Source organism: Oncorhynchus mykiss, chromosome 23, assembly GCF_013265735.2.
Source record: "Oncorhynchus mykiss isolate Arlee chromosome 23, USDA_OmykA_1.1, whole genome shotgun sequence".
Taxonomy (NCBI): domain Eukaryota; kingdom Metazoa; phylum Chordata; class Actinopteri; order Salmoniformes; family Salmonidae; genus Oncorhynchus; species Oncorhynchus mykiss.
Genome location: NC_048587.1, coordinates 47,815,406 through 47,830,536, shown reverse-complemented (window position 1 = coordinate 47,830,536; position 15,131 = coordinate 47,815,406). Strand labels below are relative to the sequence as shown.

At 43.5% G+C, this 15,131-nt stretch overlaps 1 protein-coding gene across 1 annotated transcript in view; it reads left to right on the top strand.

Moving 5' to 3' along the window:
- The window catches only part of LOC110502890 (protein shisa-9B-like), an 88,210-nt gene that overhangs the window by 58,775 nt on the left and 14,304 nt on the right, over positions 1-15,131 (top strand). Inside the window, exon 3 of the mRNA XM_036959909.1 lies at positions 3,344-3,469. Within this exon, the coding sequence (XP_036815804.1) occupies positions 3,344-3,469 (126 nt within the window). The remainder of the gene's footprint in view (positions 1-3,343; positions 3,470-15,131) is intronic.

Genomic DNA, 15,131 nt, shown 5'->3' with positions numbered 1-15,131 from the left:
ACCCTAGAAATAGTACTGTTAGGAGATCTGGAGAGACCTGGTCAGTCAATTACTAATACACGAATACTCCTAGTAAAATTATTTATTTTAAATTTGCAATCTGTGGATTCTATTAAATTAGATAGATTGAAATTGTATGTTAAACATCACAGCGCAGTTGAAAGATATATGGTGCATAGAAATCCGAAGAGGGTGGCCAGCAGAGATAGGTGGGACGGGCTGATGTTTGTACACATGCATATACACACACTCTCCTTCAAACACACACTTGTGCACTTACATGGACACACACACACACACACACACACATACTCATGCGTCTTGGGGATCCCGAGTGACGCAGCGGTCTAAGGTACTGCATGTCAGTGCTTGATGCGTCACTACAGACACCCTGGTTTGAATCCAGGCTGTATCACAACTGGCCGAGATTGGGATTCCCATAGGGCGGTGCACAATAGGTCGAGCATCATCCGGGTTTGGCCAGTGTAGGCCGTCATTGTAAATAAGAATTTGTTCTTTAAAAAAGTATGTATATTTTACCCCCTTTTTTACCCCAATTTCGTGGTATCCAATTGTTAGTAATTCTATCTTCTCTCATCGCTACAAGGCTCGGAAGGGACGAAGGTCGAAAGCCATGCGTCCTCGGTTGTGTTTCCGAGGACGCATGGCTTTCGACCTTCGTCCCTTCCGAGCCTTGTAGCGATGAGAGAAGATAGAATTACTAACAATTGGATACCACGAAATTGGGGTAAAAAAGGGGGTAAAATATACATACTTTTTTAAAGAACAAATTCTTATTTACAATGACGGCCTACACTGGCCAAACCCGGATGATGCTCGACCTAGCTGCACTGCTTCTTAACACAGCACGCATCCAACCCAGAAGCCAGCCACACCAATGTGTCGGAGGAAACACAGGAGTCACACCGGCCAAACCCTCCCTAACCCTGACGACGTTAGGCCAATTGTGCGTCGCCCCACAGACCTCCAGGTCGCGGCCGGCTGCGACAGAGCCTTGGCGCGAACCCAGAGTCTCTGGTGGCACAGCTAGCACTGCGATTCAGTGCCCTAGACCACTGTGCCACCCGGGAGGCTAAGAATTTGTTCTTAACTGACGTGCTAGTTAAATAAATGTAAAAATAATAATAATAATAGTCTTGGTGGTTGGGAGCTTGGGCTGATGGCTGGTTCGGGTTCCTGTTTTTGACCTTGTGGGAGATCTGTCGACGTGCCCTTGAGCAGTGGGTCACTCTGTGGGTCACTCTGGATGGGAGTCTGTTAGATGATTGAATGTAATGTAAATGTTGAACGGCTTCACTGCAAGTAGATTGTATGTTTTAAGTAAATAATACCACTGCAACAAATAAATAAGACCGCTGGTGTAAGTAAATAATACTGCTACCCTAGTAAAAAATTCTGCTGTAAGTAAATAAGACCGTTGCCGTAAGTAAATAAGACCACTGCCATAAGATATTATCACTGCTGCCGTAAGTTATTAAGACCGCTGCCGTAAGTAAATAAGACTGCTGGTTTAAGTAAATAAGACCGCTGCAGTAAGTAAATAAGACTGCTGCTGCGCGTAAATAAGTCCGCTGCTGCACGTAAATAGGACCGCCGCCGTACGCAAATAAGACCGCTGCTGTATGTAAATAAGACCGCTGCTGAATGTAAATCAGACTGCCACTGCACGTAAATAAGACCGCTGCTGCACGTAAATAAGACCGCTGCTGCACATAAATAGGACATACTGCCGTACGCAAATAAGACCGCTGCTGCACGTAAATAAGACCGCTGCTGCACATAAATAGGACATACTGCCGTACGCAAATAAGACCGCTGCTGCACGTAAATAAGACCGCTGCTGCACGTAAATAAGACCGCTGCTGTATGTAAATAAGACCGCTGCTGCACGTGAATTAGACCGCTGCTGCACGTGAATTAGACAGCTGCTGCACGTAAATAAGACCACTGCCGTATGTAAATAAGACCGCTGCTGCACGTAAATACGACCGCTGCTGCACGTGAATTAGACCGCTGCTGCACGTAAATAAGACCACTGCCGTATGTAAATAAGACCGCTGACGTAAGTAAATAAGACTGCTGCTGCACGTAAATAAGACCGCTGCTGTATGTAAATAAGACCACTGCCGTATGTAAATAAGACCGCTGACGTAAGTAAATAAGACTGCTGCTGCACGTAAATAAGACCGCTGCTGCACGTAAATAAGACCACTGCCGTATGTAAATAAGACCGCTGACGTAAGTAAATAAGACCGCTGCTGCACGTAAATAAGACCGCTGCTGTATGTAAATAAGACCGCTGCTGCACGTGAATTAGACCGCTGCTGCACGTGAATTAGACAGCTGCTGCACGTAAATAAGACCACTGCCGTATGTAAATAAGACCGCTGCTGCACGTAAATACGACCGCTGCTGCACGTGAATTAGACCGCTGCCATACGCAAATAAGACCGCTGACGTAAGTAAATAAGACTGCTGCTCTCTCCTCTCTATCGGGCAGCAGAGTGTTAAGTGCTCTGTAGAAGTCTCTGTTTGATTTTCTGACTGGCGTTTGACGAGGCTCCTGGGAGTCGGATGGGAATATGAATATGAGGACTGGGTAAATCCTCCCATCAGACAGACAAAGTTCTTTCCATACTGCTTTCTGTCTCATTCCCTCTTTCCCTCTTACTCTGTTATCTCTACTGTCTCTCTCTCTCCCCTACCTCTCTCAGTCTCTCTCTCAGTCTCTCTTTCAATCTCTTTCTCTCTATTTCAGTCTCTCTTGCACTCTCTCTCTCCCCTACCTCTCTCGGTCTCTCTCTTGGTCTCTCTCTATTTCGGTTTCCCTTTCGGTCACTCTCTCTCCCCTACCTCTCTCGTCTTTCTCTCGTCTCTCTCTCTCTAGGTCTCTCTCTCACTCAGCTCCTTCTCCCTCGCTTAATCGAGTAAGATGGAAATGCAATTAAAGTCAATCTCCAGTACAGTTTCAGGGTGAATTCAAATTAGTGCTTTCTCTTTTGTTTTTCTTCCTGTCTTTATCTCACAAGAAAAAAGTTACTACCATACCGGTCATGTACTTAGATGGCAAAAACATCAGTATTACCAATGGGTCATTATTTTGGCCCATGCTGGCTTGGTTATGATATAAGACGTGTATTGTAAAGTGAGAACAGCTGTCCATAGGTGTGTAATATGTCACCACAAGTGGCATAACTAATATTTTAGTGTTAGTGACGTGTAACTACAATGGACAAATGTCACTGTCTTGACGTATTCTAATGAGGCCATGTTGGAACCGAAGTCATCTAACATTACCCCATTTTGTGTTTTGTCTCTGCAGAAGGAGGTCAGATTAACAACAATGTGGGTCCAGGTCCCACCATGGGCCAACCACACCCCTACCCTGCTCTGAGCCAGCAACGACCTGGGAAGGAACTCAACAAGTACGCCTCTCTCAAGCTCGTGGGTGAGTGTCTGCTCAATCCGCTTTGTTCTGCTTTGTGTCTGTAGAGGCCTGGGTTCCAATAAGTAAGTTAGCCTTGTTCCAACCAGAACCAATGACTAAGCTTGATCAAATACCAATTCTATTTGTTATCATTGTGTACACATAACATTTCATGAAGGATTTCTGTATACTTCCCACATTCGCTGGAACTGAAGACCGATGGGTGTGATGGGTGTCATCAACCATAGTGCCCTTCCTTTTGTTACAGGTGACAGTTTTGATACTCATCACTGCATCCTGTATCAAAAGATTCGCTGGACTTCGCTAAAGACCCGTAGATCTCTACATTACTCCCTTTTTGTTCACAAGACCCTACTTCATAAACTTCTGTATAGACACGAGAGTTGCCTAACCCGTTCACAGGATTGGTTAACTCTTGATGTTCCTAGGGTCTCCCCTGAGCTACGTAAATATCCTTTTAGTTTTAATGCACCGTAGTGCTGGAACAAAATCCCAAATCAATTTCATCTTAATGTTGTGGTGCCGTTCGGGCAGTTTAAAGTGTTGATCGGGGAATTATTTGTGGACAAATGTAACTGCTGCTCTGGGTGATTTGTGATGTTTAACTTGTGCTTCCAATGACTGTTTTTTTGTATTTTTATGTGTAAATATGTGTATATTTTGTGTATGTTTGTGTGGTATTGTGCAGGGCATATCTGAAAAAGAAACCTAGGTCTTAATATGTCTTCCCTGTTCAAATACAGGACTAATAAAAAGTATATAGAACTCTCACAGTCCCAATCAAAAGTAGAATCAACTTGTTTTGACATTGACATTCTTTACATTCCTGATGTAAATACTGATGTCATATTTTATCTGAATAGAGTCTAGTCCACTCTATTTTGTTATGTTAATACCATAATATCATACAAGCAAAGCAAGTCTTCTTCTTAAGTATGCGAAAGGCAGTTCCTTCAGAAACAAAATTATGGTATCCGTCTGGCTCTCTGTACTGCATAATCATAGTCGCTACCTCTGGAATAACACAACATCACAGGAATGCAGAATACTCACACCTCTCATTGGGATGTTAAATGCAGGAGAAAGCTAATAATTTTCAAAGCAATTCCCAATCCATCACTTCACTATTCAGTCCCTGACTAATTTTCAGCTTGGAAACAGATTGCTGTCATTGTTTACACAAAAGCAGTCCATTATGCTGGGGCTGTAAGAGAGAAGAGGAAGTATTTTTCTGTTTTGTGTGAATGTCGCACAGTTTATATAACCACTAGCAAGCCATTCAATCTGAGACAATTAAGAATGGGAAATGTTGACTGATTTGGCCCATATCTCCTGTGTTTGACTAATAAAGTGAACCAGATCTATCCAGCTAGGTATTAATGAGGCTATCTGTACTGGAGGAGGTCCAATGATACTGGAAAATAGTTTTGAGAGATTAGATTTGGTTTATCTCCTCCTCCCCCTCCTCTTCCTCCCCTCCCCCCTACTCCTCCACCAATTTATCTTCCCCTTCCTCTTCCTCCCCTCCCCTCCTCTCCATCCCCCTCCACCTCAAAGCATTTTTTCTTCTTCTCATCTTCACCTACCTGCTCCCCAGGATATCTGATTTAATTTCTGTAATAGAGGATCTCCCACCCACTGTATTCAGAGCCTCAGTGAAATCTTGTCATTCTAGAGGCACTTATTTTAATCTGCTTTAGAGAGCAATAGCGACACAGTCCCAAGAGGCCATCTCAATTTTCTGGAGTCATGAACTGATGTTATGACCATGGAGACGCACAACAACGATATGACTGTGGAAACGAACAACTACAAGGACAGCTGAGATAGAGAGAGAGGGAGAGCCTTCATTTGAGCTGTGTTATTGCATTTATCTGAACTTTCACTGAGCATTTTTTCTTCTCTCCTCCATATTGCTCGGGCCTTATTCCACTTATCAAAAGCGGCTCTTAAACGACAGTGTTGTTCTTGACTTGACTTTGATTCAATTCAGGAATAACTTACAGATCTTAAAATACTGTTAAATACAAGTAAAACCAAGCTCATGCTGTTCTCAAGGTCATGAAATGTTGACCCTGAGGACCTGCATATTTGCTCTATAAATTGAGCCCAAATTGAGCTTGTTTCTCGAAGTTGTCCTTCGTAACGCATATAGAAAATCTGACTAAGAAGCTAAGTTCCAAGATAATTTGTTTTTTATATAGAAATAAATCATGCCTCAGTATTGAAAATAGGTGAGAGATTATTCAAACAACGCTTCTCCCTGTATTGAATTTTGGTGATATTGTTTACATGCATGCGGCAACCTCTGTTTTAAACCCGTGGACACAGTCTACCATGCAGCAACACGTTTTGTCACAGGGGACAATTTTAGGACTCATTGTAGTCTGTGTAAAATGTGTGATGTACCTCTGTCTTTAAGAAGAGAGCTGCATTCTCTTTGATTTATTTACAATCTGACAGAAACTCTCTCTGTATGTAACATCATTAATTAAGATAAAAATCACAAGTTACCAAACCCTTTCAATGGAATGGATAACACGAGAGATCCCTCCAGCTTCCACAGATTTGGGAAAATCTGCATTTTGTTTTTTGCCCCAAATTTGTGGAACAATCTGCTAAGTTTACTGCAGTTAGATGTGCTGGTGCCAATCAGGCAGTTTACCTGATTGATTGAGGACCTCTATGTAGTTGAATGTGATTGCTTTTATTAAATGTTTATTTATTTTGTATTTATTTTTTATTGTAGTGAATTGTATTGTTTTCTACACATATGAATGTTGTTTTAATATTCAGTTTTTATTGTAATGTGTACAGGGTTCTCTTGTAAAATATATGTTCATCTCAATGTGACTCCCTGTTTAAATAAAGGTTAAATAACATTTGTATAAAATAGCATTCCCAACGGTAGCTACAGAATCCTCAATCTGAGAGCTGATAAGCCACACTTCTGTTAATCAATACCTGTCTTCACTGTCCCTAAATGAATCTCTGTATAAGGTCACACTGTTGGATTTTACAACCAGACATGGGAAATCTAACTAATAAAAGGGACCCAGTACCCAAAACTTAACCCTGAAGAAGGTTTGGTTATCTCTATCGTTCACTGGTGCAAATTATATTGCAATGCAAATGCATTTGTGTCTCACAACTCCACTGCCCCCATGCCATAGAGACCGACATTCTCAGATAGTATTGTAGCGTAATTGGAGTTGACACATCATTTAGTCCCTACAGTCCCTACAGTCCCACCACCTCTGCCAAGCATCCACATTTAAATTGTTTCTGTCTGTGGCCTTTTGTGCCCGAGGAACTTACTCTGTCTGTCTATAGTCGTTCTGTTTCTCATCAGAACAACTACAGACAGAGTATTTTCCCTGTGAATGTATGTGTGCCATTGAGCTGACTGCTGCTAGATTGATTTACCTGTCGCCTGACTGAGTTTGCAGGCAGGCAGCTGCGAGGCAAACTCAGTGTTCACAGCGCCTCATCATGCTCGCTGGAAGGACAACAGAGTGATGAAATAGATGTATAATTACAGAGCAAACTTCCCCAGTGACTCTATCTTCAAGGACGTGAAAAGCAACAGGCCATCCACCATAACCTGATAGTCACACTAGGATGCTCAATAGCTAAGGATAAAGAGTAATGAATGAACCGGGGAACGTGGATCACCCGGTAAAAAGGACACATTTCTCAGTGGTAAGATAGATTTGCTGACATGAACGACAGAGAAATGAATGAGGGGAATTAAACGTGACTGCACTCAGCAAGGAAATCTGCTGGAGTGGTGTAGGCTAGCTGGAGGGAACAGGTCTTGGGAGACAGGAAGCCTCTGAGGCCGACCTAGACATCTCTCACCTGCCTGGAAGCATCCTCATATCAATTGATGGTTGTTTCCCTGATCAGCCAGTCCAATTTAAATTCTCCCCATTTATTTACCTGCGTAGAAGTAGTAGCCTGCAGTCTCTGTATGCTATCACATTCAACATGGTTTGACCTAATGCAGTCTGTTACATTGAGGGTTGGACCCTTACGGAAAAAAAACATGATTTCAAATGTGAAATCATAAGAAATCACGAGTTTTTGGAACACTTCACATGTTAAAACAAAAGTGAGTCATTATGATACACACACAGTGCTTTTAACATACAGTGTTTTTTAACACACATATTTGGTACACATGACTACATTGTGTATGTTAATTTATACAGTAATTATTATTCAACGTGTCTTCACCTGGGATTTAAACTCACAACCTCTTGGTTCATGGTATTCTGATCTTTCTGCTACGCCACCATGTCTATAGCCTGGGTACCAGTCTTTTTAGATAATCCACTCCCTGTACTCCATGTCAAATCAAATGTATTTGTCACATACACATGGTTAGCAGATGTTAATGCGAGTGTAGCGAAATACTTGTGCTTCTAGTTCCGACAATGCAGTAATAACCAACGAGCAATCTAACCTAACAATTCCAAAACTACTACCTTATACACATAAGTGTAAAGGGATAAAGAATATGTACATAAAGATATATGAATGAGTGATGGTACAGAACAGCATAGGCAAGATGCAGTAGATGGTATCGAGTACAGTATATACATATGAGATGAGTAATGTAGGGTATGTAAACAAAGTGGCATAGTTTAAAGTGGCTAGTGATACATGTATTACATAAAGATGCAGTAGATGATAGAGTACAGTATATACATATACATATGAGATGAATAATGTAGGGTATGTAAACATAATATTAAGTAGCATTGTTTAAAGTGGCTAGTGATATATTTTACATCAATTTCCATCAATTCCCATTATTACAGTTTACTGGAGTTGAGTCAGTGTGTTGGCAGCAGCCACTCAATGTTAGTGGTGGCTGTTTAACAGTCTGATGGCCTTGAGATAGAAGCTGTTTTTCAGTCTCTCAGTCCCAGCTTTGATGCACCTGTACTGACCTCGCCTTCTGGATGATAGCAGGGTGAACAGGCAGTTGCTCGGGTGGTTGTTGTCCTTGATGATCTTTATGGCCTTCCTGTGACATCGGGTGGTGTAGGTGTCCTGGAGGGCGGGTAGTTTGCCCCCGGTGATGCGTTGTGCAGACCTCACTACCCTCTGGAGAGCCTTACGGTTGTGGGCGGAGCAGTTGCCGTACCAGGTGGTGATACAGCCCGACAGAATGCTCTCGAATGTGTATCTGTAGAAGTTTGTGAGCGTTTTGGGTGACAAGCCAAATTTCTTCAGCCTCCTGAGGTTGTCTGTGTGGTTGGACCAATTCAGTTTGTCTGTGATGTGTACGCCGAGGAACTTAAAACTTACTACCCTCTCCACTACTGTCCCATCGATGTGGATAGGGGGGTGCTCCCTCTGCTGTTTCCTGAAGTCCACAATCATCTCCTTAGTTTTGTTGACGTTGAGTGTGAGGTTATTTTCCTGACACCACACTCCGAGGGCCCTCACCTCCTCCATGTAGGCTGTCTCGTCATTGTTGGTAATCAAGCCTACCACTGTAGTGTCGTCCGCAAACTTGATGATTGAGTTGGAGGCGTGCGTGGCCACGCAGTCGTGGGTGAACAGGGAGTACAGGAGAGGGCTCAGGAAGTCGGCCCGTCAGGAAGTCCAGTACCCAGTTGCACAGGGCGGGGCAAGACCCAGGGTCTCAAGCTTGATGACGAGTTTGGAGGGTACTATGGTGTTAAATGCTGAGCTGTAGTCGATGAACAGCATTCTCACATAGGTATTTCTCTGGTCCAGATGGTTTAGGGCAGTGTGCAGTGTGGTTGAGATTGCATCGTCTGTGGACCTATTTGGGCGGTAAGCAAATTGGAGTGGGTCTAGGGTGTCAGGTAGGGTGGAGGTGATATGGTCCTTGACTAGTCTCTCAAAGCACTTCATGATGAAGGAAGTGAGTGCTACGGGGCGGTAGTCGTTTAGCTCAGTTATCTTAGCTTTCTTGGGAACAGGAACAATGGTGGCCCTCTTGAAGCATGTGGGAACACCAGACTAGGATAAGGATTGATTGAATATGTCCGTAAACACACCAGCCAGCTGGTCTGCGCATGCTCTGAGGGCGCGGCTGGGGATGCCGTCTGGGCCTGCAGCCTTGCGAGGGTTAACACGTTTAAATGTTTAACTCACGTCGGCTGCAGCGAAGGAGAGTCCGCAGGTTTTGGTAGCGGGCCGTGTCAGTGGCACTGTATTGTCTTCAAAGCGGGCAAACAAGTTATTTAGTCTGCCTGGGAGCAAGACATCCTGGTCTGTGACGGGGCTGGTTTTCTTTTTGTAATCCGTGATTGACTGTAGACCCTGCCACATACCTCTTGTGTCTGAGCCGTTGAATTGCGACTCTACTTTGTCTCTATACTGACGCTTAGCTTGTTTGATTGCCTTGCGGAGGGAATAGTTACACTTTTTGTATTCGGTCATATTTCCGGTCACCTTGCCCTGATTAAAAGCAGTGGTTCGAGCTTTCAGTTTCACTCGAATGCTGCCATCAATCCACGGTTTCTGGTTTAGGAATGTTTTAATCGTTGCTATGGGAACGACATCTTCAATGCACCTTCTAATGAACTCGCACACCGAATTAGCGTATTCGTCAATGTTGTTGTTCGCCGCAATGTGGAACATATCCCAGTCTTGGAACGTGGAATCAGATTGGTCGGACCAGCGTTGAACAGACCTCAGCGCGGGAGCTTCTTGTTTTAGTTTCTGTCTGTAGGCAGGGAGCAACAAAATGGAGTCGTGGTCAGCTTTTCCGAAAGGAGGGTGGGGGAGGGCCTTATATGCGTCACGGAAGTTAGAATAGCAATGATCCAAGGTTTTACCAGCCCTGGTTGCGCAATCGATAATACTCCATGTCTATAGTATAGCCTGGGTACCAGCCTATTTAGATAATCCACTCCCTGTACTCCATGTCTATAGCCTGGGTACCAGTCTCTTTAGATAATCCACTCCCTGTACTCCATGTCTATAGCCTGGGTACCAGTCTCTTTAGATAATCCACTCCCTGTAATCCATGTCTATAGCCTGGGTACCAGTCTCTTTAGATAATCCACTCCTTGTACTCCATGTCTATAGCCTGGGTACCAGTCTCTTTAGATAATCCACTCCCTGTACTCCATGTCTATAGCCTGGGTACCAGTCTCTTTAAATAATCCACTCCCTGTACTCTATGTCTATAGCCTGGGTACCAGTCTCTTTAGATAATCCACTCCATGTACTCCATGTCTATAGCCTGGGTACCAGTCTCTTTAGATAATCCACTCCGTGTACTCCATGTCGATAGCCTGGGTACCAGTCTCTTTAGATAATCCACTCCCTGTACTCCATGTCTATAGCCTGGGTACCAGTCTCTTTAGATAATCCACTCACTGTACTCCATGTCTATAGCCTGGGTACCAGTCTCTTTAGATAATCCACTCCCTGTACTCCATGTCTATAGTATAGCCTGGGTACCAGCCTCTTTAGATAATCCACTCCCTGTACTCTATGTCTATAGCCTGAGACAGTAGTTTTGGAATTGTTAGTTAGATTACTTGTTGGTTATTACTGCATTGTCGGAACTAGAAGCACAAGCATTTCGCTACACTCGCATTAACATCTGCTAACCATGTGTATGTGACAAATAAAATTTGATTTGATTTGATTTGATTTGATGTCTATAGTATAGCCTGAGTACCAGCCTCTTTAGATAATCCACTCCCTGTACTCAATGTCTATAGCCTGGGTACCAGTCTCTTTAGATAATCTACTCCCTGTACTCCATGTCTATAGCCTGGGTTTAAGTCTCTTTTGATAATCCACTCCCTGTACTCCATGTCTATATCCTGGGTACCAGCCTCTTTAGCTAATCAACTCCCTGTACTCCATGTCTATAGCCTGGGTACCAGTCTCTTTAGATAATCCACTCCCTGTACTCCATGTCTATAGCCTCGGTGCCGGTCTCTTTAGATAATCCACTCCCTGTACTCCATGTCTATAGCCTGGGTACCAGTCCCTTTCGTTAATCCACTCCCTGTGCTCCATGTCTATAGTATAGCCTGGGTACCAGCCTCTTTAGATAATCCACTCCCTGTACTCCATGTCTATAGCCTGGGTACCAGTCTCTTTAGATAATCCACTCCCTGTAATCCATGTCTATATTATAGCCTGGGTACCAGCCTCTTTAGATAATCCACACCCTGTACTCCATGTCTATAGTATAGCCTGGGTACCAGCCTCTTTAGATAATCCACTCCCTGTACTCCATGTCTATAGCCTGGGTACCAGTCTCTTTAGATAATCCACTCCATGTCTATAGTATAGCCTGGGTACCAGCCTCTTTAGATAATCCACTCCCTGTACTCAATGTCTATTGCCTGGGTACCAGTCTCTTTAGATAATCTACTCCCTGTACTCCATGTCTATAGCCTGGGTATCAGTCTCTTTAGCTAATCCACTCCCTGTACTCCATGTATATAGCCTGGGTACCAGTCTCTTTAGATAATCCACTCCCTGTACTCCATGTATATAGCCTCGGTGCCGGTCTCTTTAGATAATCCACTCACTGTACTCCATGTCTATAGCCTGGGTACCAGTCTCTTTAGATAATCCACTCCCTGTACTCCATGTCTATAGTATAGCCTGGGTACCAGCCTATTTAGATAATCCACTCCCTGTACTCCATGTCTATAGCCTGGGTGCCGGTCTCTTTAGATAATCCACTCCCTGTACTCAATGTCTATAGCCTGGGTACCATTCTCTTTAGATAATCTACTCCCTGTACTCCATGTCTATAGCCTGGGTGTAAGTATCTTTTTATAATCCACTCCCTGTACTCCATGTCTATAGCCTGGGTACCAGTCCCTTTCGTTAATCCACTCCCTGTGCTCCATGTCTATAGTATAGCCTGGGTACCAGCCTCTTTAGATAATCCACTCCCTGAACTCCATGTCTATAGCCTGGGTACCAGTCTCTTTAGATAATCCACTCCCTGTACTCCATGTCTATATTATAGCCTGGGTACCAGCCTCTTTAGATAATCCACTCCCTGTACTCCATGTCTATAGTATAGCCTGGGTACCAGCCTCTTTAGATAATCCACTCCCTGTACTCCATGTCTATAGCCTGGGTACCAGTCTCTTTAGATAATCCACTCCATGTCTATAGTATAGCCTGGGTACCAGCCTCTTTAGATTATCCACTCGCTGTACTCAATGTCTATTGCCTGGGTACCAGTCTCTTTAGATAATCTACTCCCTGTACTCCATGTCTATAGCCTGGGTATCAGTCTCATTTGATAATCCACTCCCTGTACTCCATGTCTATATCCTGGGTACCAGCCTCTTTAGCTAATCCACTCCCTGACTGATGTCACCTGTATTCCTACACTTTGGACTTCAAAGTAAAAAATACACTCAAGAAAAACTATTATATTTATCACAGTGATTCAGGAGTATCATTAAAACAGAATAATATTTTCCCACCAACATTAGACAACTGTACCGAAAACCCTCAAATTGATGAGATAAGTCAATTATATCAATGTTGAGAGAATAATCAGATTAACTGATGAGTAAAACAGCAGTCAGATGGCACTCTGTTGCTAAGTGCAGAGATGAATTATAGGTAAGGAATGTTACAGACTTTGTGGTGCAGCAGAAAGGTCAGCCTCCCTCACATCCAGTGGTTATGAGTTAAAATCCCAGATGGGGTCATATTTTAACTGAACAGCGTACCACTGTCACATGTGAAGTGTTCCAAAAACATGTTTTCACATTTTAGTAGATGCTCTTATCCAGAGCAACTTACTCTGGGTTATGTGCCTTGTCCTATAGGGCACATCAACAGATTTTTTCACCTTGGGTGTTCGAACCATCAATCTTTCAGTTACTGGACTACCGCTCTTAAGGGCATGGGCTACCTGCCGCCGTCACATCTGACATGTTCCAAAAACATATTTTAACATGATTTGACATTACTGTGAATTACTGTGATCTTCCACATGTGAAATCATGTGATATTTCCATAAGAGGGATTCCAGCAACCTGAATTTATTGCTACGCCACCGGGTTTGACGCCAAGACAGAGATTGGACACATGTTTATCGGCATGGATACATTTCTGCACTGCTGAAAGTTGCCCAGACTCAAGTCAGTAATTGTGTGATTATCTGACAACACCAACATAAAAGTAGCGGAGCTCAGGGACACTTGACATTAAGTATGCATAAATGCTCTGGGGAGTAGAACCTGAAACCTTTTGGTCTGGAGTGCATTAATGTCTCAGCAGGGCCACCAGATGCTTATTTTTTAATCAAGAACATACTGTACAGTACCAGTCAAAAATGTGGACACACCTACACATTTCAGGATTTTTCTTTATTTCTACTATTTTCTACATTGTAGAATAATAGTGAAGACATCAAAACTATGAAATACCACATATGGAATCATGTAGTGACCAAAGAAGTGTTAAACAAATCAAAATATATTTATTTTGAGATTCTTCAAAGTAGCCACCCTTTGCCTTGATTTGCACACTCTTGGCAGTCTCTCAACCAGCTTCACCTGGAATGAAGGAAAAGCAAAAACCAAGCCATGAGGTTGAAGGAATTGTCGAGCTCTGAGACAGGATTGTGCTGAGACAGAGATATGGGGAAGGGTACCAAAACATTTCTGCAGCATTGAAGCTCCCCAAGAACACAGTGTCCTCCATCATTCTTAAATGGAAGAAGTTTGGAACCACCAAGACTCTTCCTAGAGCTGGCCGCCAGGGAAAACTGAGCAAACTGGGGGAGAAGGGCCTTGGTCAGGGAGGTGACCAAAAACCTGATTGTCACTCTGACAGAGCTCTAGAGTTCCTCTGTGGAGATGGGAGAACCTTCCAAAAAGACAACCATCTCTGCAGCACTCCACCAATTAGAGCTTTATGGTAGAGTGGCCAGATGGAAGCCACTTGTCAGTAATAGGCACATTACAGCCCGCTTGGAGTTTGCCAAAAGGCACCTAAAGACTCTAACTATGAGAAACAAGATTCTCTGGTCTGATGAAACCAAGATTGAACTCTTTGGCTTGAATACCAAGCGTCACGTCTGGAAGAAACCTGGCACCAAGGTGAAGCATGGTGGTGGCAGCATCATGCTGTGTTGATGTTTTTCAGCGGCAGGGACTGGGAGACTAGTCAGGATCAAGGCAAAGATGAATGGAGCAAAGTACAGAGAGATCCTTGATGAAAGCCTGCTCCAGAGCGCTCAGGACCTCAGACTGGGGGCGAAGGTTCACCTTCCAACAGGACAATGACCCTAAGCACACAACCAAGACACATGCAAACAGGCTGTTTGAAAGTACACTGTTTTTTTAAAACCTTTATTTAACCAGGCAAGTAAGTTAAGAACAAATTATTATTTACAATGACAGCCTAAGAACAGTGGGTTAACTGCCTTGTTCAGGGGGAGAACAACAGATCTTTACCTTGTCAGCTCAGGGATTTGATCTAGCAACCTTTCAGTTTCTGGCCCAGCGCTCTAACCACTAGGATACCTGCCGCCCCAGCTAGCCTAGTGGTTAGGTAGCCACTAGGACACCTGCCGCCTCATTGCTTATGATCAGTGTATTCATTGCGCCGATTCTGTTGAAAAAAATAAAAATAAACGGAAGCAAACGGAACAAAAACGGGGATTAAC